The sequence below is a fragment of the Pseudoliparis swirei genome, chromosome 16 (assembly GCF_029220125.1).
Source record: "Pseudoliparis swirei isolate HS2019 ecotype Mariana Trench chromosome 16, NWPU_hadal_v1, whole genome shotgun sequence".
Lineage (NCBI taxonomy): Eukaryota > Metazoa > Chordata > Actinopteri > Perciformes > Liparidae > Pseudoliparis > Pseudoliparis swirei.
In genome coordinates, this window is record NC_079403.1 from 8,647,877 (window position 1) to 8,674,729 (window position 26,853).

General features: G+C 43.0%; 1 protein-coding gene across 5 annotated transcripts; it reads right to left on the reverse strand.

The window, feature by feature from the left end:
• Positions 1 to 755: 755 nt before the first annotated feature.
• Positions 756 to 26,586, reverse strand: rbm33a (RNA binding motif protein 33a). Of its 5 annotated transcripts, XR_008834029.1 has the most exons (20): positions 26,418 to 26,585; positions 23,890 to 23,968; positions 23,180 to 23,228; positions 22,708 to 22,781; positions 22,254 to 22,569; positions 20,316 to 20,450; positions 19,488 to 19,656; positions 19,072 to 19,289; positions 17,428 to 17,740; positions 15,941 to 16,002; positions 13,337 to 13,466; positions 12,530 to 12,930; positions 11,734 to 12,003; positions 11,258 to 11,542; positions 10,029 to 10,856; positions 7,848 to 8,021; positions 6,839 to 7,018; positions 5,976 to 6,064; positions 4,844 to 5,770; positions 756 to 4,376 (listed from the first exon to the last, which is right to left on the reverse strand). XR_008834029.1 is itself a non-coding variant. In XM_056433805.1 (19 exons), exons 1-19 carry the CDS (start codon positions 26,434 to 26,436, stop codon positions 5,722 to 5,724), a joined length of 3,828 nt encoding a protein of 1,275 aa, XP_056289780.1. In that variant the 5' UTR covers positions 26,437 to 26,586; the 3' UTR covers positions 756 to 5,721. The 5 variants fall into 5 exon arrangements, 4 of the variants coding, with proteins under 4 accessions (XP_056289780.1, XP_056289778.1, XP_056289779.1 ...); XM_056433805.1 differs by having other exon boundaries at positions 756 to 5,770; positions 12,542 to 12,930; positions 26,418 to 26,586; XM_056433803.1 differs by lacking the exon at positions 4,844 to 5,770 and having other exon boundaries at positions 26,418 to 26,586.
• Positions 26,587 to 26,853: the final 267 nt, after the last annotated feature.

The following is a 26,853-nucleotide window of genomic DNA, read 5'->3' on the forward strand; positions in this document are numbered from 1 at the left end:
ATATACAATTCAAATTCTTTGAGAATTATGAAGTAGAGTTCCCAGTTGTCCGTTAAGCCTTAACAGTAGCACTGGGGGGTTGTTTCACCTGCAAGTGAACATCATTATCAAAATATGTTCTTAAAATGTTGTATATATATATAAATATTGAAGAAAACTGAATTGAAGACCACACTAACCCAACAGAAACCCTAGAAGAGTTTGCCAAATGTATCCGAGAGGTTTTAGGATAAATAATGGGACAGAAACAGATGAACAATATTGATCGAAAACAAAATATAGATCATTTTGTCACAATATATACAGCCCTGAAGGGTTTAAACTAAGTCATCATCAGAGGTTTGATCGGTCTTTGGTTCAACTGCTTACAACTTAAAATATAGTGAATCCGTAGTGAGGGATCCACAGCAGACATGTTAGAGCAGGGGTCCCCAAACTTTTCCCTGTGAGGGCCACATAACTTTTCCCTTCTCTGATGTTGTAACAGAAAAAGTGTGACAATCGCAGGGGTGCCTAAATGTAAACATTTATTGTTTTCCAGAAAGCCACACATAACCAAATATTAATAATCCTTTCCGGGATCTTCACAGAAAAAAAAGTCAGGAAATAAATATCACTATTTATGAAATAATAACAATAAAAAAATCATAGTGCATCTCTGGTATTGTTCAGGGGGCCGGGCCAAACGCGGAGACGGGTTTCATCTGAAAGGGGTTTGAACACGACTTTTCACAAAAAAGACAAACTCAGTGGCGTTGCTGTGTATATCAAAACATTTATTTTTCTTCAGTTTCTCATATCAAACGTAACACATTTCACCTCTGAAAGAATGATTCACTTGTTTGTCTTTTTCTTCTTTCCATTACATTCTTGACAGTATGAGAACATGACTGAAAGGACTCAAGAGTCTTCCAACACAAAACATGACTTCTTGTTTTACAGCAAACTGAGAACACACATGACAGCATGGACCGTCAACCGCGTCGGTCACAATTCGATCGGGTGGATCGTCGGTTATCGGTATCGTCGTTATTCGGTGCGCCGTAACTGTTCGAGGTGAGGAAACCACCGCAGCGTCTTTTTGTTCTCAAAAAATCCAACCAAACATCGCATGTCAAGACGCCGGGACGAGCTTTTGGTGAAGTGAAAGCCGCAAAGCGGCTGGAGAGCGTCTGCTCTGTGAACCCGGCTGTCGTCACGCAGACGGACACGCACTGGTAATCCAGGCGGGGCCCCCTGCTCCACACAGAAGCCTCAAGTTCATTCAACAACGGCTGCATCGCGGGGAAAAGACCAGCGACTGTCAAATTACACGCAGGCTGGAAGGAGAGCGATGGCGGGAAAAGCAGTAATGGAAGGATGTGTGGCCCGGCATCTATTAAGGGAGGGAAGTAAGCGCGAGACAAATCCTCCGTCCCGGGCCCAACCCTGCGAGGGAACCTGAAGTGTGAAGTGAGCGGGTTAAGGCAGGAAACGGTGACACGGCGGCCGGAGCGGCCCGCCGGCTCCTCGGGGCCGAGCGCTGGAGAGAAACAACGTGTTAGTACGAGAGGACCAAACCAACGGGGGGGGGGGGGGCTCGCTCGACCCGCTCGGACCCCTCGTGTGATCAACACTTCTCTTCTCACACTTTCGTTGGCATCAATGGTCCCATTCGTGTCACACGTGGAAGTAACCGTTTTACCAAAAGATGAATTAAAACCACATTTTAAAAGAGGAAAAAGGGTAATTTGAAAACATTTAAAGCGGACGTCTGCTGGTTCAGACAAATATCCATCTGGCGTATCGTCGACTAAATAAACGCGGGTTGACTAATACGAAACCGAACAAAGACAAAAGGTGGACACGTACGGCTGCTTCTTGGTTGTTGAGGGCAACTTCATTAAAAAACACTAATTGAAAGCAGTTTGAATTTGTTCTATTCAACACGCAGCAAACACATATTTGTTTGTACCAGCAGCACAGAGAAGAAATCATTCTTCAAAATGGGATCAGGTGGTTTCAAATGACCTGCTGGGTTTAACCTAGAATTACACTAGAGTTAGAGGGACGGCGCGATGCAATCGCACCTCAACAAGGAACCAATTACATAAAATGCCGTATTATGCAAAAACAACATCACTTTGACCAATAGCTGAATGTCATGGATTTCCAGTTTTCGTACAGCGAACCAAAACCAACAGCGGCCTTTAAGATGGGAAAAGGTGTCGTTATAATTTATACCGCAGTCAGTCGTGAGTCCTAACCCATTCATAACCCAATTTGCGTGACCCTGCTAAACCTTCGGTGGGGTCCTTTAACTTTGCTTTTGCGGATGGATCTGAGGAGAGAAAAGGAGGACGTTACTTCAGCTGCTCCTCACCAAACGGACCTGTTGGAGGAGGTCGGCGTTATGGAAAACCCAACCAGGCACGTTGCGCAACACTCGGATACTAGCAGCCACATTAAAGGCTTATGCAACCATAAGAAAGACCCATGGATACGTCCAGGATGGGTCGATTCTGAATCAAATATTAAATACTTTACTGCAACCACATGAGCTGATGTGATTGGAAAAACAAGTTAAATAGCCTGCTGTAAACCAGGACGTAGTAGAGCACCACTTTCCTCAAGGAATTTACGAGAAGAAATAAAACGTCACGTCTAAAAGTTCAAGGTACATTATATGTCCTAAATTCTTAAAATTAAGGTACGAAAAGATTCAATATGAATCTGCTCTGTCGGTACAAGAACAGCCGTCTTGTAGCAAGATAACTAACACTGGCACGGCCGGTACTTTTTCAAATCCACAGGATTTACTACAACACTAACATCACGTAACCCACAACATGAAAGACATTAAATACAAATGGTTAGGGAACAAAAACCTCCACATCATTTCAACTCAAAACAAAAAGGAACAAAACAGAAAGAAGACAGTTTAGAACAAATGCACAACATACAACAAAAGAAACCCATGAAACCTCAGGTCTTACACGAGGAAAGAAGGGTTCTCAGGAGTGTCGGGCCTGAGGCGGCCCAATGGTCCCAACACCTCACGCTGGCTGAGGATCTAGTGACCTACGCACGTGCAGCTGCTTTGTAAACCTCGAGGATTTTCACTTTTTTCAAATTATACCTATTTTAAAAAAGGGAAATGCCACTAAATGTGTATATTTGATTCACACGTGCAGTCGAGATCAGAGACCACGAGGTACTCGTGAACAAGAACAACTCTTTCTGAAGACGAGAGCTTCATCTGTGATGTCATCCAGATGCAGAAGCCAGGCGTCGATTCACTAACCGAATCAAAGTAGGATCGTCTTAATGTTACACATTATCTTTGCATTAGTCAAATCCAGTGAAAGGTTAATATGTGGCTGAATGTATCTTCCTATTGCTTTACCTCCGAAAGGGCTGTCGGGAGCTGAACATGAGTATGACATCACAGTTAAATGGGCAGGACAAGAATTCTTGCATTTCTGGATATGAAGAAAAGAATCCGAATGCCAAATTTCAGTGGCATCCCCCTAAATCTATATACGGTAGTATTTCTTGCCATTCAAGGTGCTTAAAAAGGTGTTTAAAGTAGATGAGATATGTACCCAGGACCTTACAGAATCCGTAATATAAAAATGAGTACAAATGCAGCACAAATAAGAAAGATTATTCATTGTATAGGCACCAGAAAGACGGACATCACACACAACCACACATCTTTGGGCTAAAGTTGAACCGGCTTCACATACCTGCATCTTCACGGTATATTGGCCATGTTTTTATTTTCCCTTACACTTGTTGTCAAATGTCTTATAAACAGAAATGTGGTCCAGTCATTTTGGATCCAAATTAGAAACAAAACACTAGTAAAAGGATTTATGCCTGGACACATCAGTAGATCCTTACATATAAAATGTTTAACGCGATACAACGGAAGTCAAGAGTAACTTAAAAAAAAATATGAACAGGATGAACACTGAGAGAAAGTTCTGGTCTACTTATGTACACTATCACTACCAAGATAATGGTTGCCCCCTCGGCGTCCTTCTTCAAATTATACGACGTTCGGCTCTGAGCTTAACTTATTCGCAAACACGGGCAACAATTTCAAAATAATTAAAAGGTTTTTTTTTTGTTTAACAAACTTTAAACCCAGAATAGACAAAAACAATCGTGCAATGAAGAAAAAGGAAAAATATCATGGAACAAGTAAATGAGCCGTAGTTGCTATATCCAGTCTAATAATGACGTCTCATGAAATCGAACAGAGCCGGACAAGGAAATTAAATATTTAGATAATTCAAGGGTTTCAGGGACGTCGTAGCTCTGCCCGTACAAGGGCTCATGCTCAGAGAAAACGGTTCTTTACGTCGGGGTTCGCCTTCAGTCTGATGTCTCTGTATAAAGAGAGGGAGATTCAATTTACAGGGAAAGGTAAAATGGTGAACTACTCTGCCAAACCGCTCACACGCCATGCAGCTCAGTGAGAGGCACCAATTATCAACTGATAGTCGCGCAGATTTGGATCAATTATAACAGAACGGAGGAAGCAGTCACAGAAATGTATCGGGGGGGAATCGTCAGCTACTCTCCGGCGCACCGCATGAACGCCGAATGCCGAACAATGTACATGTAAATTTGTAATTCTAAAAAAAAAAATCGGCAAAAGAAATCGCACATGCACACTTCATCAACGCACGATCAGCACAGATCACAATCCTAAATCTAACTCATCCATGATCAATACAAACTAAAATACACATCTGAAATGCGTGAACGGTAATTCCAAATTGGACTCCAGGTAACGGTTAAAAGATCTAAACTTTTAGAACATGAGCAACGTCAAACGACCAAACTAACCAACCTGAGCGAGAGGATCTGAACAATCGGTCCCAGAAGCGGCACTGAAACGGAAAAGCACCACAAAATATATACACAAGAGTCACAACATTTACAATTCGTAAAATCGTTGGTAATTTAGAAAACAAATTATATAAATTGCTATTTATTTAACGTCCAAAGCCAATCTGGTCCCCGTCACTACTATGTGATAAAATATTCAATGCCAACCACCTGCGTGCCTGTACACCGGCTCTCCACTAGATGGCGCCATTCACCCAGAAACTGCTTGGAGACTCATCGCCACCTTAACGCGGGCTTGAGATGAACACAAATTGAGCACCATTAGTGATGAAATACTGCCATCTACAGCAGGGGCCAGACACTGCTCTGGGACTCGGCCGGCCACGCAGTCGGCCACCAACATCTGCACAAACAGCAGGCCGCGGATAAATAAAAAAAACTCAGACGAAGTGGTCATGTCACTATTATAAAGTTTAAGTGTTAGTCTATTTTTTAATGATGAATCTAACGGAGATGGGGAGCAACCATTATCCCATGTTGAGTTCTACTTAAGTGTCCTCGGAAGATGCGCAGGGCATTCTTCACAAACTTCGTTAAAATAGGATTAACTGTCCGGTGTCTCTCCAGTGCCGTTTGACAACAATGGACAGTCGGGTACACAAAGTCAAAACAAAGGCATGCTCGCAACTCAGGTCTTTAAGTTCACTGTTCCAGGTCGAGAGGAGATGAATGATGCTTCTGTGCAGACACGTCGACGGCGTGAGGCCCCGAAAGGGCCGAAGAAGTATTCCTATGCCGAGCTGGAGCGGTGCATGAGAGGCTCCGGCGTCGGGAGGAGGGGACTCCTTGTGACAGGACTCTCTGGCTCTATTGCGCTCCTCATCCATCAGTCAGCGACACATCAATGTGGGACAAATCAATCATGTGCCTGTGTAGTAAGTGTGATAACAATGTTTGAGCCATTGTCTCAGGGGCAAATATACTAATGAAAAATGGTGCCGTACAATCTGTACAGTAGCTAAACTCCATGACCAACCGCATTGGCAAGATGTAAAGGTTAGCAACAATAGTAGGTCATTATATAATTGGGCTTTTATATATATAGGTGATAAAGAGGGAAGTGCATTGATTACCTATTGAAGCTCATTTGAAAACTTTCTGCATGCTGGGGACTGGAAAATGTGGCCATTGCTTTCCTCTGCTGCGGCATCATTTTGAACATCTGCAATAAACAGAAATAGTCAAATACAAACGTGTCTCTATTGCGATAGACGTCATAGGAGGAAAAGCACAGGTGTTACAAGGATCCCTAACGATGCTCTGTTCACGTGGCAGAACAAACATGCACGATGCTGGAGTCAAAGCAGCTAAATGGGATTCAGCCACAATAAAAAACATTTTTATAGAACAGCTTTTAAGTGATCTAGTCTTTTTATGCAGAACTTTGGTTCCCCTAATTTAGTTGTCTGTTTTTAATTTATTTGGTTTTTAATTTATTTATTTTTTATTTTCCATTTTATTTTTAAAATATACTTTTAAATGTAATATTGGTTTCTTGCTATTCCACTTGTTTTGCCTCTCTGTGGAGCACTTTGTAAACATTGTTTTTAAAGGTGCTATATGAATAAAGTTATTATTATTATCATTTATTCATCTACACAAGCTCTTCAAGTCAAAATGTCTCCTGTGAAAAGGGTCGAAAGAGTTCAACTGGATGCTCCCCTTATCCACAAGAGGGAGAGAGGGTGGCGTCGGGAAATGTTCTCGACCAACTTAATCCCTACGACAGAGGGCGCTATGGGATCACACCACGAAGATTTCATTACCGCCCCTCTGGTGGGCGCATGATAAGTACATATCTGTGTTTCATCGCGCCGTACTTGCCAATTCTGCTCCTCTTCATACAAACTACATGCTTTGCAAGCACATTAAGAGGGACGAACGGTACTTGAATACATTAAAAGTGCACAGGCACGCATCACGCTGCTGTACCTACCTCTATGGGGCCGATGGACCTGAGAAGATTCTTCAGCTGAAGGTCGGTTGTGGACGAAGAGAGGCCCTCGATGGACACAGTGCAGCGGTCGCCCTCGGCTTCTTTTGGGCTTTGTCCGGGAGTCGTCGGGCGTCCTCGTCCCATCTGAGCGACACCTCTACCCCGGCCCGACACGACAACCTACAGCAGGTGTGAGAACAATTGGCCACGTCGTAAAAAAATTAGATAATAATCGGGTACGGGTTAAGAGAAAGACGGCAGGCGTAAACACAGACCGAGCCTCTCACTGCTTCCACAGGCGTGTTGATGTTTTAATCTCACGTTCAACACGTGAAGAGGAGCTACACTTCCCAGCACAAAGGCACATTTAGAAACGCTGTGTGTTTTCCTCATGTGCCTCTCAGACACGCCAGGCTTTCCAATGATTGACTAATCATATTTCTACATAGGACATCAATGTCAGAACATGATGCATGTGGCATGGCATATCTTCATTTTAGCTTGAGAGTGAGAGGTATGTTTCCTCAGCTGCAGAGGAAGAAGAGGAGGAGAGACTTCGAAAAGAGATAAGAGAAGATGGAGGGAGTGTGTGTGTGTTGGGGGAGCCAAGGAGAGAGGAGCCATGCAAGCGTTATGGTGACTGCCTTAGCCCGTCAGTGTGTATGTTGGCTGCGACAGCAGCCTGGTGGTGACAGGCATGCAGAGAGGCCAGGGGACCTTGTGTAGCCCCCCGTGTTACACTGCTCTCAGCTTGTCAATACTCCTGCACCTGGCACACTGTCCTGTCTTATTACCACTCCTGCTAGATTGGGACGTCTTCTGAATGCCAGGGTAGCGAGCACCCGCGGCAGAAGACAACTTTACAGGAGACATTCCAGCTCCTTTTATTTCCAAACTGCCATCATCTCACAGTCTGCTCTATTAATATATAGATGTGCGTGTGTACACATGTGTGTGTGTGTGTGTGTGTGTGTACACAGAGGGCGGGATGTGACCATTTATGACATACCCTGTTTTGCGGTGGGTTGCCCGTGACCCCTCGGCCTGCCTGTGGCGTCCCGCCCGGTGCCTGTTGCTGCCCCGTCATGGTGACCTTCCTCTGCACGGCCTGGTTGACCGGGGTTGCCGACCAGCTGCCTTGTTGCTGCACTGGCTCCGCGGCCACCGCTGACCCGTTTCCACTCTGCATGGGGATGATGGGAAACACCAATTAGTCACTCAGACAACCTTCAATCCTCTCCATCTATCTGATGCATCACAATCCTATTCACATTAAGGATCAATTGATTGGTATTTCAGGGCCGACACGGGTTATTGGTAATCAAGGAGGTCGAAAACTAATATTTGCAACCAATATAAATTTGCAGCATTGTGATGTTTACTGTAATCACAGCAATATCTGCCGCTTGCTCACCGGAGCAGTTTTAAATGTCAGTATCCTTAAGTGGTGTTGAGAGGCACAATTACTCGTGACGTGTAATCAATCAGATATGTGCTGTGGGCGGGGCCTCGAGTGCAACAATAGAGAGGTTACGACAGACAGGGAGAGCATCCGAGCCAAAGTAGCTTATTTTTTATCCATCCATTTCATTTGCAATTGGATAAAAGAAAAACTATTCCTATAAAAGGTATAAAGACTGTGGATTGGAGCCGATGTTTCCGAACAACAAGGAGAAATACAAGGCAACATCTAGAAAGCAGAGGTAAAAAAAAGTGCCAGCATCGGCATTGGATCCCTATCAGGCATGCTGTGGGGAATAAAGATCAACCCAACAAGGTGATGGTCTCATTATCAAATAAAGTCACAGCTCGACTGTTGACACGCGGGGAAGAATTGAAGGTCGTCTCTTCCCCGACTCTGCGGAGAGATGTGACAGATCAATACAGGGGAAGAAAAGAGGCGATATCTCTGACCTGTCCCCAGTTGAGAGTAAATGGATTAATCCCTCCTATAGAAATCGCAGCTCCTGATTGCACCCATCAAATGCTAAGCTGCATTACACTGGAACGACAGCGGCTCGATGTGTACCCCATCCCCCCTTCCCCACTCTCCTCCCCAGCTTTTGTGTATTGCGCTGCTTTGTATTATCCCTGATGAAAATATAATGTGCCTCTTATCTGTGTGCCTAAGCCACACAAATCCAAATCCTCAAAAGTGGCAACTTTCTTACACAGGTATTATGTCGCCTCTCCGTTCAACCAAAAAAGATTAATTACGAGGGTCTCGGATTGGCATTCTTTTGTTGCCTTGCACCTGAGAGATGGGTTGATGGTGGAAAAGCAACCCGGGGATGACAGAGAGGAAGAGAGAGAGCAAGAGAAAAAGAGAAGGCAGGCGATAACATTGTCAAGTGCCCGTTGATGACAGCGGAACAATGTGGCTGTAGGCCTGAGCCGTTTCCATCTCGCCTTCTCCACCACACATCCCACTCTCCTGCTTTCTCCAAGATGCGGTCCATCAGATAGCTCGGCGCAGGTTTCCATTACCGCACTGACACTCTGTTATCTTCATCTGCAGCCAGCCTGCGATTCGGGCTCTGCGGCTCGATCCTCTGGGACGGAGTCGGAAAGCGGCTTATTTTCGAATACTATCACACCAACGAGTCTCATCAGTGACAAGTACGAGTGTTTAACATGCATGCCTTTGTGGTTTTTCAATAAAGATTAACGTGTAATTAAGGTCACAGTAGTAACTTATCAAGTGAGTTTAAAATAGCCAGCCGTGGTAATTCTGGACTTGTTGGTGTTACTGTCATTCTTGTTTTACCGTCTTCGAGGCCTCTATCTTTAAAATAATACTTTTCTGCCCTTAAAAGAGGATGTCAACCTTTAAGAGCAGCGACGAGGTGTTCCCAACTCTTCAGATAAATGTCATACTTCTCTCTTTAATGCATTCAGCCTTTCTGAGCTTCTAAAAAGGTAAAACGTGCGTAAAGGCATTGTGTCTTAAATACCAGTTCCCAAAGCTTAAGAGAGGAAACTGTTAACAAATCAATTTTTAGCAAAATGACACGCATCACCTTGTCAAACCCATAGGTTAGATATCTTTTAGATTACAAAATAGACAGTGCGAGGGCAATCAGTGGCATTTCATTTCAAAACTGTCGTTTCCCCTGCGAAGAGGATCAAATAAATGTCGGCCCAAAACACAAAAGACGGTGTCGGATGAAAATGGAATTGGCATGCTCACCGCTCCTGAAAGTTTGACGACTCTGACTTTTTGCGGCACCTGCTGTCCTTCGAAAGATGAATTCTTGGCTCGCTGCATCACAGTTCTTTTAGCCCCAGGTTTAGGTCCTTGAGTTAGAGCCTGAGCCTGGCCAGGTACCACAGAGGCAGGTACAGGTATAGTCTTTGGGGGGACCTGACTAGCCTGGATCTGATCAGCAGGCCGGTTCACGTTCTGCACAGCGCTGTTCCTTCGCTGTTGCAGCAGCAGCAGCTGCTGATGATTGAATGCTGTTGGTTGAGGCGGTTTCCATTGCTGGTCTGGAACAGGTCCGGGGGACTGCTGCTGCTGGGTGCCACCTTTTACCATCTGCAGGCGTGCCTTGACATTGGGCCGTGGTGGAGGGATGTGAGGACTGCCGTTGGGAGGGATGGGGGTGGCTTGATTGAGACTCTTTAATGATGGATTCAATGATTGTTGTGTCCTCAGAGGCAACTGTCTCTGCTGCTGCTGCTGCTGCTGTAGTTGTAGTTGTTGTTGCTGTAGCTGTAGTTGTAGTTGTTGCTGCTGCTGCTGTAGTTGTTGTTGCTGCTGCTGCTGTGATTGTGGTGGTGGTTGTTGGAGTAGAGGACGTGACGCTAGCGGATTCTGTTGAGAGGGTTGCATATGTGAAGGAGGCGGGCCCTGGCTCGGGGTCTGAGCGTTGAGCCTGTCCAGCAGCTCCTTCTTTCTGACGCCAGCCTGCATCTGCCGTCTCATCTCCTTTCTCTTTAGGATCTCTTCTCTCTGGCGCTTCTGCTCCTCAATCTTCAGACGGTACTGCCGCGTCTCCTCGTCCTCATTGGGGTCCTGTGGCACAAAGCACAAACTGACTACCTGTCTCCACTTACTTGAAGGGGAGGCGTGAGCCACTCGGTCTAATTTGAACCATTTTACTTGGGCCGACAGTCAGATGTAATCAACGGCAAAACCCAAGAGAAAAATGCAGTAGTATTGATCTGGTCTTTCCAATGAGACTGCTACCATTAACAACCGTATGATTGGATAATTAGTCCTTCGCAGCACACTAAAATATACGTTCTGGGACACTGGGAATTTAGCAGGAAACAAATTCCCAGTTACGGTACAATTTCAGAAGGATATTAATAAAACACAGAACACACGATTATCTGAAATAATAGGTCCATTGTGCCATTACGACATGGTTCCAAAGCCTTTGTTTTTTTTATTGTTGTTGTTCAAAAGCTGACCAGTGGTGCCGTGCTGGACGGCATGCATGGGATCTCCTTGCGAACCACCGTCCTGCCGCTTCCTCCAGGCTGTGCTTCAAACCTGGCAGCAACTTGGCCTCTTCCTCTTCCCCCGTCAGGCACCAGCTGAGTGTTCTGCCCAGGATGCATCCCCTGTGTTGCCTTGGCAACAGGCCTAATGTTGGCGGCAGGGCGGGCACTGTTCATGTTTGTGTTGCCAGGTGCTACGGGGAGCTCCCGGAGGTTGCTGTTGCGCTGCTGCATTTGCTTGGAGATAGGCGTGTTCTGAAGAAAGGGAATAATATTAGCATTTCATGTTATTACGAACAATCTGATCTGAAGATATGCATTTAGTTTGACCCATGTTTTATATGCCATTTCTTGTTTATTGATGGAAGGCGACAACAGTATATAGTTATTAGAATGACCCCATTTTACAGCCAGAACATAGATGATCTGATATGTTAATCTCTCACCATCCTCTGCCTGTTGGACATGTTGCGCTGTTGGGGGTTCTGAGGGCGGGGAGTCATCTGCCTCGGGCTACCATGTGCCTGCTGTTGATGGAAAAGATTCTGGCCGTGGTGCATCATGGAGCGAGGCTCATTGACATTTAGATGTTGCTGCTGATGATGTGATAACTCCTGCCTATGCTGCTGCTGCTGCTGCTGCTGCTGCATGGACTGATGGGATGGCAAGGAGTCGTGATGCCCAAGCTGGGAGACCGAAGGGCCGTGCAGCAAGCCCTGAAATATCAGCGAGAGAAGATTTGAGTAAACCAGAATATTGTTTTTTATTACAATAGTATGGTAATACTTCTTATGAATGCTAATCTCAACATTAACATACAAAAATTCCTGCATAAACAGTAGTTAACCTCCAACTGGTATCCTCGAGTATCTCTCCAGTAGATCAACAATATTGATTCAATCACTAGAGGGAGCTCTTGTCTATGGTGCCAAACAGACACGTCTTTTCCCTTCATGCTTCAGTAACAGTGAATGTGATAACTAGTCCAGTTTATTCATGTGTACAGTACTCGTCTAATCATTGCTCTTGCCATATTAATTTTGATAATCTAGAGCAAAGCTGACAACAATTCATACATTCATGGCAGACAAAGCATGTGAATTGTTTGCCAGCTTCCTGTACAAGAATTGTAACAGGTAAGAGAATATTAAAGCAAATTAAAAATTAGGAAGAACTAGAGAAACCAAACACAATCGTTGTGCAACATACAGCCGGCGAGCTATTGGCTCAAAAATCACTTACTCTTAGTCGTACCTGCATCCCAAACTGGACTTGAGGAGGGGGGAAAAGGTTCCCCTGCTGGCCAAATGGCTGACGAAGGCCCATGAAGGGTCTGGGCTGGTTGGGGGGGCCACCTTGTTGATTCAACCCGACCATCCCTGGATGACCTTGGTGAGGAGGGATGTTGGGTCTTGGGGGTTCTCTTGGAAAAATTCCTAGCGGACCCTGGCCTGGCTGGTTGAAGGCTGGTCCTGGTGGGCCGAAGCCCATGTGGCCCTGGCCAGGCAGCTGCAGCTGCTGCGGCTGCGGCTGCTGCTGCTGCTGCTGCTGCTGGTGGAGGTTGTGGCTGCTGTTCATCAGAGGGCTGGAGCCCTGGTGATCAAACATGTGCTGCCCTGGAAACCGTGTTGACTCTGTGCGCTCTGTGCCCACAGAAGGAAGACCAAGCCGCAACACAACAGAGATGTCAGTCTTTTACATTTTGAGCCAATGTCAGTACATCAGTAACTCCCTCTCCAGATGTATAGTCTTACGGCAAGGGGAACGAAAACAGACAACTCTATCAAGGTGAAAGTGTAAACAGCAAAGTAGTTTGTTTATAAATCTGCATTGTGAGTGAAGAAATCTGAAATATAGGTGTTTAATGCAGTATCCAAGGCTCATTCAGATGTATATATACACATGCATTTAACATGAGTGCTGCCGATAGGAAAGTAGCAGAAAGCAAGCAGCGTACCCTGTAGGTATACCGCCAGAGGTGTTGTCGAATAGGATTAAATATGCCAAGTGTGCTTTGTAACCCTCGTCAAAGGTGGGTGGAGGACTCACCTCCCATAAAGAGTGTCTCTCTGTCTTGGGGGCCTTGAGGTGGCTGGTTCCTATAGGGCTCCATGTGATGAGGGGGCCGCTGGGGTTGACCAAAATTACCAGTCATGTGCTGCTGGAAGTCGCCCGGTTCCTGGGAAAACACAAAAGCCATGAATTATAGGCCATACTGGGAACTCAATGATCACAGACAAATTAGACTAATGAAAAATGGGAATTTGTTGGAGAGTAGCGCATCGAACAGGGAGCGCTTGTAATTGAAAGGCTAGGGTCATTAAAGAGATGCAAAATCTTGTAAACATAAATATGCATGCCAATATTTAAGAAACCCTTCAGCCTGAATTTGAGAGCAAACCCGCATTAATGCTACTTGTGGCTTTGTTCATAAACCTTTAAAGGCCCGTCTCTAACAAGGAAGAGGATAAGTGCCCTCACCTTTGTCTCAACCACTTCGTATGTCCAACAGCAGTCTACATGCACATTACTCCCCATCTATCTCCCAAGGAAAACTAGATAACAACCCTTTAATCCCTCCTTGGAATTCGAATCCCCCTCATAACGGTCTCTTCTTTTCTGTTAAACATCCATCTCTGTTGAAAAATTAACCTGCTATTCAACACGTGGCACTTCCACAAATGGGTTGCTTGCCTCCTCCAAGCCTATTGTGCATTACTTAAGATGCTATCAAGGCTTAATCCATCTTTATTCCACTGCTGTGTGGCGGTATTTAGAGAGGAACGGTGTTAGAAAGCTAGAAGGCCAGAGTTCCAAAAACTTGCTTAACAGAAAGTTAATCAAAGGGGCTTACAAAGACAGGGGATCACAATGAGGGGCCAATCATACTGTTCTAAGAGATCAGGCAGGCAGGTTTGCACAACGAGGACTCTGGTGTCCACATAATACCTCTCAAATAACACTGCTCACCCTCTCGCTTTTAATCCCTGATAAACAGGCTTCTGGCTGCTCAATATGCAACTGATTTTAGGATAGTTCTCCCAGTGAGGGGATAACCAGGACAAATATAATGGAGGGGTCAAATGTCCAAGTGTCTAATAAAGAATGGACATTTGAGTTTAAGAAGATGTTTTGTTTCTGGTTTTCATGGGAAATTCTTAGACATTTAAATATAAACTATAAAGCATATTCTTTGTTTTCAGGATAATTTCCTGATAGTGTTACGGGAATGAGACGGAAAACACTTATCATGGAAGAATATAATTAGCAAAAATAAATAAAGGATCTCAATATATATTTATATATGTCTGTGTGTGAATGCAATATAATGACTAGAAATTAGGTTGGTGGCATCTTAATTTTGTGGTTAATATGAATGTCATTATCTAAAACAGATTAAATATTCTAATACCTATAATTGCCGCCGAGATAAATATTTCAAAACCAGTCTCCAGCAGCAAAAATGTAACGTAGTTAAACTAGAAGCTATGACCCCCCCATTCGCCCTGTCTTTTAGCAATTAAATTTGATAGGATGATAATGTATGATAATCATGAGTAATCAGGTACCCACTGGTAAATGGGATGTTGCCGGCTGGTATGTCACCTGCATTTCAAATTGTGTCCTTGGCAGCAGCCGCCTGAACGCGATTGACAGCTGGGGAATCTAACACTACGCTATTCATCAGCCCAGTTGTCCAACCTCACCTTCTACTCCGTGATCAGAAGCAGAACAACTGTGCCATCTATATCTAGGACAATCAGACCTCAAGGCACATGAATTGCAAGATACGGACAGTGAAGGTTGGTAAATAAAAAAAAAAATTGGGACAAATATTGGCTATGTGAAAGCCTGGCTTAATTGGCAACAGGGTTGTAAATCCAAATGAATGCAATTGGATGCAGCCATTTTCCATTGACTCATTTGCATAAATCCATATAAAATGCAATTTCCAGGAAGATGTCAGTCAGCATCAGCACCACCTGATGCCTGGGCATCATTAACTAGAAGGACGGAGTAACTTAGGGCACTTTGGCTGACTTGCTATCGAGCCATTTTCCTCAATACAGTAATTACTTTAAAGGGGTTTCAGTCATCCTTGGAATGGGTTCTTTGTGAGTGAAATAAAAGGACCGTTTCTTACAGGAAATCACCGACTTAAAATTTATTTTCTCTGACATGAAATTCAGCCTTCGGAATATATGTTGCAAAAAGGCATGAGGCTCACCCCAGTCCCATCAAACCACCAACATGTTTCATTAATTCAAATACTGTTGAAAAAAGGTCTCCGTGCCTTTGGGACACAAACTTGCGGAAAGTGAATTTGAACTGGCGGTATATCCTAGTTTCACAATTTCATTATGTGCCAAGCTTGGTAGTCTGAGCCCCAGCCCATCCATGAAGAGTAGCTAACCTAAGTCCCGCCACTGCAGCCTCGACCTCCCAGAATCTACCGCCTAAAGCCGCTATCACGCATTTCCAGTTGTGCAGTCAGACTCGTATCTGTGTTTACAGATTTGCTCAAACAGTATTTGGCCCAGGCAGGCGGTCTAATTGCCGTAATGATATTGCCCTCACAAAAAGGGACGCTAGGAGTGTGGGGAGGTAGAGAAAGCGAGGCAAAGGGGAGGGAGAGGAGCAGCTGCTACTCACAGGGAACCTCTGAGGACCCACAGCAGGTCTGGGCTGGCTCTGAGCAGGAGGCATCAAGGGCACTGCAATGAGAGAGAGAGCAAGAGAAAGGGGGTGGATGGAGGAGGGGGAGAAAAGGGAAAATGAAGGGCAGTAGGCAAAGAGAGGGTGGTGATAGAAAGGGAGGAGCCCATTAGACATCTTCATGCTTAAGGCTGTTACACTGACATACATGTTAAAATATAAATATCAGAATTGCTCCTCACATCTTTACACAGCTAAGCACAGACCAGGGAGCTCAAGGAAATATCAAATACATGAGAATAATTAGACAAAAAAAAGAAAAGATAGATAGAATTGAGTAAGACGTTTGCCGTTTGACAAACATTGTCACATCAGTGATTAATTGAGAACATAATCAACAGATTAATCAATAATGAAAATAATCGTTAGTAGCACCTCCAATTCAATAAACTGGATGTTCATATTGCTGGCATACTGCTCCAAAATAAGGGTGAGTGTAATTGCATGTCAACATCTACCGCTGGAAAACATGCAATATGAAACAATCACTTAAAGTAATGTATAAATCAATACACACACACACACCTCAATTTTTCCTTTCAGGAGCAAAACCAAAACCCCATGAGCACTTGCACACAGCAACACACATGCGCGCACACAGCAACACAAACACAGACAAACACGCACGCCTTACTAACAAAATTTCAATCATGGCCTGGACAGACAGGCCAGATAAACCCATCTCAGGGAATGAAATGGTGGAAGAAAAATGGAGGATAAACCCATGACTGGCTGAGAGAGCTATTCACTTGTCATTCAACCAAACAACTAAATGACATTCTAATCCAGACACCTTTCAGGACAGTCGAAGGATAGCTGCCAGCCATAGCATGCATCTCAACTGATCATCATGCAGATGAACCAGGGCTGCAGACGTTTGGATGAAATGGAAATTATGATTTTCTTTCTCAGAATTTAGATTCCGAATCTTAGTTTGTGAGGACAACCGTAATAAACTAAAAACCCGAAGTTTTAGATGAATACAAGTTGTTTTTTTCCTTTAACAAAAGGGTACATCACTGTAGGGTAATCTACATATTGTTGTCAGACACCTATAAAAACAAGCTGAGCTCGTCAGTGGCCAAAACAAGACATGTGAAATGGTGATCAGTACTCTTCAATCTATATCTTTTTTACAGCTTTTCAATCAGTTTGACGTTGACTTCCTGGTGATGTCTTTAAAATGCATATTGTGGACCTTTATGTGTGTATAATTAGGAACTTGGCTTAATGCTACATATGTTCTTGCCAATGCAAAGGTGGCAGAACTGTCATTCAGTGAAGATAATGTGAGTGAGATTGATACTACTAATTAGTTAGCACTGTGGCGAAACCACAACATGACTGGAAATGAGGAATATTCTTTTGAAGCCACAGCAGCAAAACCAAAACATAGAAAGCCCTTGAATGAGTGGCTTGCCTACCTTGTACAGAAGATGACGTGGGCCCTCTGAAATGAGGGTTGATGTGGATGTTTTTGGACTGTGGAGGCTGCTGCAGGTGGTGCTGGGGGAAGTTGGGTGGCGGGGAGCTCATCATTCGTGGTGGCGGCTCCATCTGGGGCCGTACCGGTGGGGAGCGGTGTGCCATGTGCGGGGGGATGAGGGGCTGAAGGGGCTGCTGGGCCAGCGGGCGCCCGTGGTCTTGGAAGGGAGGAGGTCCTCTTGGACGTGATGGGTGGTGCTGCTGGGAGTGCAGTTGCTGCTGATGAGGAAGAGGCATTCGGGAGGATGGCTGCTAATTGGAAAAAGATGGGGAAACGAAGAGGAGGCAAAACCAAACAACCTGTCAAAACACATCCATTCCTGGGAAGACGCCGACGTCACTGCTCGCAGCCATGCAATGACACACCAACAAGTCAATTCACCAGCAAGATCGAACACTGTGTGCTAAAATAATGAAATCCTGGGCTGAAACTGAAAGTATATGTTTTTTAAGCAAGAAACCTTGGTGGGATCACAAGATAATTATATATTTTTAAGAAAGCTAGAGCCATTTAGAGGAAGAAAGGAAAAAGTTAGCTGTCTGCGAGCATCAACATAATCAACCAGGGATTCACCAACTGATTAATGAGCAATAATGATATCGTCAAGTGAAGTTTCAAAAGGGTGCTTGATAATGAGCCATTGTCTGTCCATTTAAGCTACCAAACAAACACATAAACATGCCAGTGACCAGATAAGTCAAGTGAGTAAACATTCAATATGTTGTAAAAGTACAACCTCATTAACAGCAGTGAGCAGAATGATTATGGTGTCGCCATGTAGTCCACATACATTATTAAATATTAATTTCCAGTGTTTTGTTTGGAATTTGACAACCTATTGTCACAGAGTAAAAGAATAAATAAACAATGGAGAACTGGAGTGAAATATCACGCAGCCTTGATAACAAATCCTTTGTCACAACAGTATATTGGTAATGTATCATTTATTAACCTTAAATTCCTTTTTGTGCACTTTTGTAAAATTGGTAAAATGCATGATTTTATTCAGTGATCAAGTATAAAATACATTAAATGGAAACGTGGCATCTTAAACATCACGACTGCAATCATCACAGTTGTTTATATTTACCTTTCATGTTCGTATCATTACTTTTCCCCTAGACCTTCAGTTGGTATTGTATGAACCGATGAGGCATGTAAATCTAAGGATTAAATGCTTCGAGTGACATTAAATACTAAAACCCCACAAGAAACTAAATCCTGGGTAAGAACAAATTTAATTTAGTATAATACTGTCTAAATGGACTACAGATCATTCTCTGTAATCCATATATCAACATAGATACGGGGGAGCAGAGCGTTTTGACTTTGGTCATGCGCAAGCGACCACAGCTTTGGAGGTCTTAGATAGCGAAGAGAGCCTCGAACAAAACACACGTCGCATACAAAAACAACCAGCCTCGTCGTAACTCTGACGAGTTCAGTCATCTCATCCGGTAAGCTCTTACGCCGTCTTCAGCTGCTCCCCTAGAGGAGTGTGATGCTTTACTCAGTGTAGCCAAAACAATTATCCCGTGAAAAGAAGTGTCGAGGTTGCTGTTGTTGTTGTTGAATTGTTTACCTGCATGCCCATGTTTCCCAGCAGGGAGATCCTGTGGTCAATCATTCTTCCTCGGTTTTCCCCTCTAAAATCCATTCCAAAAGGTGGGAAGCCTCCTCTTCCTCGGCCTCCTCGCATTCCTCCTCGCATTCCGCCTCGCCCTCCGTATCGGTTTTGTTTCTTTTGCCGTTCCTGTTCCTCAAACTGCATCAGATCCTGCTTAGCCCTGTCCGACAGTTCTAGAGAGCGGCGGAATAGGAAAAAAGAGGATTTGTACGACACTGTGTGGAAATAATCTGGCAATAAATCCAGGTTGAAGTCCATAGTGATGTAAAGCTATGACAGTGTGGAGCAAAGATTTTAAGATCTGAAAATGTGAGTATTTGAGTAAGAATATTATTTCCCTAAATAATGCTTAGTAGAAAAAAAATGTATACCTAGTGTTTCAGGTATACACCTCCTGTTGCTGCCTACATCAGCCAGCCGCACAACATGACCATCCTTTCTCTCAGATTTAAACCGAATACGACCAGACTCTTCATCTTCCTCGTCCTCCTCGTCCGATTCCTCCTTCATTTCTTCTTCAGGGCCGGCATCATTTTCAACCTGAGGATATTTTTAGAGGAGTAAACAAGTGTCACAATTTTTACACTCAGTTATGTTAAATGTCATGATGATTTGCAGTGCATCACACAATCTGCTCTGAAGCGAAAACAACTAGCTATTTAATCCATTTTGATAATCATTATATAGTTTAAGTAACTTTTTCAACAAAAATGGCAAAACATTATCTGGTTCAAGCTTCTAAAATAAGAATATTTGCCGGCTTTTTTTCTCTTCTATGACATTAAATATCCTTGGGTTGAAGACTGAGTCAGACAAAACAAGACGTTTTAAGGAAATTGTCGCTAACTTTAGGAATTTTTATAGACCAAGTGATGAACAGATAACATCAAGACAGTAGTTTAATTCATAATTAAATTAATCTTTATAGTTGTCAACTTTCAACACGGATTATCACTCTTTAAACTTTCTTCATGAATTTACTACCTACCACTACTCAGTACACAATTAGTCTTAATTAACTTTACGCACAAAACAACACTGCTTTGAATGAACCAAATAACTACAGACCTCTATGTTCATAAACTGAGCTATGATGAAAATGAATTACTAACTGCCGGGTTTCAATAGCAGATACAAACGAAAATAAAAAGATCAATAGCAACAAAAAGGTCTGAGGTTCTATATGGAGGTTGTCATACCTCATCCGTGTCAAAGACCCGAGAGTCTTTGGCTGCGTCTTCCTCTTCCTGCTGCTGCTCTTCTCCCCCTCCCTGCTGCTTTTGGACTCCATGTGCACCCAGACGCCGATCATCATAGGTTGGATAGTCATCATCCTTCAAAGATCACAAAGATAATACGTATTGATTAGATAAAGTGGTAACAACGCTTCGATATGGATCTGCCATAGCCGACCATGTTGGAAAACAATCTTAGTGTCCTTGCTGAAATTGAAACCGTCAATGTGTGCCATGTGATGAAAGACAAATATAAATACATATATATAATATACTTTTAAACATAAGCACAAAGGACACAATGATTGAGTATGAAATAAGGATGTACACGTTTAATCCAATTTGTATTGCTGAATGTGTGCTTAATGATGATGTTCTCATGACTACAGATAGATATTTTACCTTTTCATAAAGAAAAATGACTAAATCATATATAGCATGAAGGCAAACAAAATGTTACAGAAGATATTTGGGGGGGCACCATGTAACCCCCCTCCCAACCCAAATTACCATAACAGTGGGAGCAAGGCTTCATTACTATTCCTGGCAGCATTAGGAATTCAATGAGATGTAAATGTTTGACATGATATACAGAAATGCAGGCACGGATAAAAGCAATATCATTGACTGACTCCTTGCAAATTGCAGTTATTGACCGCTGACTTCATGAATCCATGCCAAAAACATTCCAAACAACAAGTTTTTTTTACTCTACCATAAGAATATTTCCGTTCAAGTCACGATGCAATAATTTCATATATTCCTAAATGCACATTCATTCCAGGAATCTAACGTCATCCTTCTGGTTGAGGAGTTGCTCGTCATTCAAACATTCTATATGTACCCTCTAACAAAATAGCTAAATAAGGTCAGACTCTAGGTCACACCATGGTGTTTGGTGCTGCGCTCCATTAACCTGGCAAACAGCAGCACATATTAATGCAGAAAGAAGAAAAAAAGGCTTTCAGCACACCAGACGAATGGACAGGCTGCCCCAAGGGAACGCAGGAGCGTAATCCTTTAAACTGTTCCACATAGTACCAACTGAATACCATGGCGAGCAAAATGTCAAGGCCAGGCAGTTTAGTGACCTTGTAAACAGTTATTTCGCATTATACAAATTTACACCGGCAGACATTTCACCAAATCCAAAATAGGCATCCACTTGTGCCGCACATGGTCAGTAAGAAGGTCAACATCTTATCTTTGTTTGGAAAAAAGGAGGTAGACCAATATATCTCTGTCAGGTGCCAAACAGCATCACACCTTGGTAAATAGACCATAACGGACATTTGCACATGGATCCGGTCTTATCTTTGATCCTCTTAGTTCTGGCTAAGAGGGAAGGGAAGCGAATAAAAGGGAAAATCGCATCAATCATTAGAAAACTGTATGGGGTGTCCTCAGGAAGGTCAATAATCTTTTCACCTGCATGAGACTTTATCAGATCCAGCCTAAAGCCCGAGATAAAAGCCCCCCACATTAACCTCCGCCGATTGGCAGCACATCTCGCCAACACAAAGCAGCTTCTTACTCCCTCAAAGATACAGGGCCCAAGGTCACAATGGCACACGGATTTGGAGGCGACAGCAGAGTATTACCTCATGCCAAACAAGCTGTCAACACAAACTTTGTCAGCAAGACGGAGAAATTAACTGGCAGGAAGTGATAATGAATCTAATCCCCTCCTGCCCAAAAACGCCAACCGACATCTCCTTCTCCTGAATACATTTTCAATCCTGACTGTCCCCTTCTTGAGACAAGAAAAACTGATATCATCTTTTGGGAACAATAGAGTTGGAGAGAAAGGGGAGGGCAGGGTGTGTGTGTGTGTGTGTGTGTGTGTATGTGTGTGTGCATCCACAGGCTTTTACATGCAAGTAAGCAAATGTGAGAACTCACTTGAAATTCACCATCTATGGGCTCATTGATTTGAATGTCTAGCACTTCATCTTGGTAGCAATCGTCAGCCCCAGCTTGCTCTCCAGTGTAATCTATTTGGTCTTCAGGCATCTCTGCGTTGTTGTCTTGGCTGTAGTCTTGTGTGAACGCTTCTTCCCCCTCATGCTGGTACCCTTCCTCCTGTACATCCTCTTCTCCACAGCCCTCTGCACCCAGGTTCACAACGTCATCTGTGTCAACTGCTCCATGCAAGTTGTCCTGCTGGCCATAGGATGGGCCCACGCTGTATGTGGCATTGACGCTTATACTCTGACCACTGAAAACAAACAAATATTGGGGTTTGCCAAAAACAGAAATGAAAAACAAATAGTAAAATGCACAAGATTTGGATCTTGACTTTGCCAGCTTTATAACAGACAATATAAAACACATGACACTTATTCCATCAGCTTACCTCATATTTACATCTTCATCATCACTTTGTAGAAGGTCATCGTTAAGCTCTTCATCCGACACTTCTGAAGGATTCTGAAGCAAAAAGATATAAACATTATGGTGTGCTTAAAATAAATAGTAGGTTGTTCATGTGTGAAGCATGGGGGCAGGGGACCACCTCCATCCCCAAAGGATGCTCTATTCCCATGTGGTGAAGGCAATCTGGGCAGGTCAACACAGTTCTATTTGTCCACTGTACTTCCTCCTGGTTCACATCAACAGCTCCCCCTGAGGAGGAGCCACCTGCTTCAAGTCCACTGTTCACTACTATTTCCTAAATGTTCTACCAACATCCACACCCAATGCTTTGGATATTATTTTATTATTTTCCATTTCCTGCTTGTAAACAGGGAAACCATACTGGCAAGCCAAGTGTTTTATTGGCACTAAGTATAAAATCAAATGATAACAGTGAGTTTATATTATCTTACCTTTTTAACTGACAGCCAATCCTCCCCCAACAGTTCCTCTTCCAAATCACTTTGAAAAGAGACAAAACATCCAATAACAGGTTAGCTAAGCCATATAATGGTGCAGAGTGATATCCATTTAGAAATAATCTTATTCTGCAATAGGGCTGTCAACAAACATCATACATTTGAAAATATATTTGAATAATTAACAGATATTTGAATATAAAAATGTATAATCCTTTGTAAAATAAATCTCACACCAACTGACTGCACTGTATGACAAGAATCACAAGTCACTTTCATTAATTATAATTGAAATCTAACATTAGGTCAAGCTGAACGAGGAATAATGTCACAGCCATAATGAGGGCAGAGAACTCGGCCATAGAGACACATGTCCCATCAGCAAGTGTTATGCTTCGTCATGTAAACAAACCATGTACCAATCAGCTGTGCGCTAAAGATCAGAATGGAGACATAACAATTTAAAAGATGGGTAAGTAGAACACGCTATCTTCTGATGTTTGTACTTTTTAAACCAAAATGACGTGTTTGATTGTGAGCCATCATCGAGGTGAAAACCTTCAGCTCCCTGGTAATCTCCAGCCAGCTATCACCTTATTTAAGTTTTGTAGAGAATTTAGTTGTTGTTATATAGATAAATGATAACCAACTAATTTACATTATAGCACTCTTTTTGTAGAGAAATCACAACAAGAGATATTTACCTCTCTAGATCGTCATCTTCACCTCTCCTCCTGCGTGACCGCTCAGCACCAGGTTTGTTATATTCATCAAAGTTATAATCTGCAAAAGAAAAGTTAGTTGGTTACAGAGCAGTTGAATATGTTAATATAATTACCATCATCGCAGGTGATAATATGAGTCTGTCCTACTGGCCTGCACGACTTGAAATGTACGGAGACTATTAGCACACTAAGTTGTTGAATCAGATTTGCGTGCCTCTTATGCCACGCTGAAACAACAACTTGAGCATGAGGTGCACAAATGCCATGGATACCAACATCATAACATACAGTCGAGACTGGTAAACACATCCATCTCTTTGCTTGTCATGAATCAAAAAAGAAAGGTATGATTTTATTATACGTACATGAAACTAAAATGTGGCCGGTGTTTCAGCGTAGTTGTATATGTTTGAACGTTAACTTTTTGAAAAACCAGTAAGAAATGTATCCATTTCCAGTTATCAAACTAATCATCAATAAGAATGCAATCACAGCTCCTCCCACACCTGCTGCTGCAGTTTGATTATCATGTGACCCAGTTTCAGAAGAGGAAGTAGCCTCAATAAAGCATGCATTGTCGTGGGTTAGCCCATGTATAAAATACGGACCTACTCTCCCCAACATCCCCCACTGGTTTTATGAAGAGCAAGCCGTCAACATTTTGGCAGTGACAACAGAGTCTAAATATAAAAATGGGCAAAAAGGTGGATCATGGGGGAGTCGACCACGATTAAGTAGCATCCAGTTACGGCACCCACCTCTCACTCAAAGCGGATACGCCCTCAATTATGCCTGACTTTAGGTGTTAATATAATGAATTAAATATAGTTGTCATGAATGGGGGAAGTTGATATAGAGATCAAAGCGTGTGTTTTACCAAGCTGTAAACATATTTATTTCTGCTGTGAAGTTGGGCATCTAAACATGGGGGTCTATGGTAATTAACTCACTTTTGGAGCAAGCCTCAACTAGCCATTTGAAGAACTGCAGTTTTTAGCACTTCAAGCATTGGCTTCATTTCTCACCAATGGAGGTTGTAACTTCCTGTATTCTTGTTGTTCTTAGTTTGTACTCTAGGTTGAAATGCACTTATTGTAAGTCGCTTTGGATAAAAGCGTCTGCTAAATGACATGTAATGTAATGTAATGTAACTGGGGTTAACCCGTATGCACAGATATGCATTTCAGGTGAATCAGCTATTGTCTTTTTAAATGTTTAATATTTCTTCCGATCGTTTATCTGGTAGCCAGGTTTAATTATTAAAATCCCTCCTACAAACTACGCTTGGTTCGTTTCAGGAAAGCACAATGCTAAATGTTAAAATGTCAACAAAAGCATCATGTTGTAAATGACAACATGTCAGAATGTGAGGAGCATCATTATATTATTAAGTACTCATATCGGTACTTAGTATTGGAAAATACACAACTGTAAGTCCTGCAAACTAAATATTAGTGCATGCATAAACAATGACATAGTATAGTAAGTAGCCGCAGTAGCCGTAACCCCCCTTTGAGAAATGGGATGGGAAACAGTGTCGGTTCTGTGTTTTTTAACATGCACAATACCAGGATCCTGAAAACAACGCAACTAAATAAAAATGACTTCCTTAAAAAAGACAACAGTTCAGTCTCTGAAGCGTGTTGAAGCGCTCTTAGGTGACGTCAGTCTTACGCAGACATAACAGGCAGAAACAGCCTGTGCCAATGTTGAGAAGCGGATGTATTCAACCAGCCCGTGTCACGTGTGTAGGCTCGGGCTCAAACTGAAATATTAGGGATCTTCTGATAGTCAGTACAGCCCAAAGATAATGGAAAACAAAAGGCAAAAATGGAATAAAATCACAGGATAAACTGCGTCATATACAGGGGTGACGTGACGTGACCCCCCCCTCCCCCTCAATGCTGCAGCGACTGACTATTATGTCTACATATTTTTAAGCAAAGTTAACAGTTCAAGAGTAACTGTAACATGGAAAACAGAACGCCACGAGTAACATCGATCAGTCAATCAAGTTTGAAACGTGATTTATACCAGCGAGCGTTTCATCAGCGTTAGGTCTAAGGGTGCTAGCGCTAGCTTGATTGCTAAAGTAGCAAAAGCAGCTGATAAACCTCACGAAATAAATTTGGAGAATGGAAGATTCAAAGCTAATGTTAGCGCGTGATTTGGCCATCAATTATTTAGATTACATCGTGGGTAATGTCATTTAGCGAAAATAAAGTACACAGTGTTACGCTAAGCTAAATATTAGTAATAACTTGAAGCTAGCGTCAGCGAGCACCGAACCTATCGCTACATTTCGCTTAAACTTAACACGCTATTCACGGAACAAGAGTATCACATGTATGTTTAAACGCTCGCCGCAGTTAGTCATTGTTGTGGTCGAGTATGCGCCCTGCCGTCAACACAAGAATATTTCCACAAATGTTTTGACATTAGCTATCGTTCAGCACGTTAACTAGCTTAGCTACATTGCTAAATTCGCGTTGTTGACAAATACTTACTCTGAGCGTTGGCTGACATGGTGAAACGCGTCCCTCTGAGAGTGCTATTACACAACTTGAGAGTGCATTTAATCTTTATTATTCCACCGTTTTGACGGTACAAAACGTGAGACTAGTAAGGGAAACGATTCTATGCGGCAGTGATATCCATTCACGACCAGAATAGTACAAACATGGCGGCGCCGTGTTTTCCGCGGTGATGCATTGTGGGTAGAAAACACAGCTCTGCTGGTCGGTTCGCTGCCAGCGCGAGAGCTGCGAGACAAGGCACGTAAACATACTCGCTGTTACTGATCTGCGCACCACCACAGCATGCAGTCCATTGTAAGTGTTTGTTGTGGAAAATGCGTTTGTTATACAGTTGGATAGGATACAATTTATTATATGTTAATATAATTAGTTAAGTCAGAAACTGACATCTAAACGACTATGCATA

Bases quoted from the DNA above. Each gene is read 5' to 3' on its own strand.
- rbm33a (XM_056433803.1), bottom strand. The intron at 20,451-22,253 runs GTGAGTTCTCAC...TGATCTTTGAAG, and splicing joins CCATAGATGGTGAATTTCAA to GATGATGACTATCCAACCTA. The intron at 6,065-6,838 runs GTAGGTACAGCA...TGTTTATTGCAG, and splicing joins GGTCCATCGGCCCCATAGAG to ATGTTCAAAATGATGCCGCA.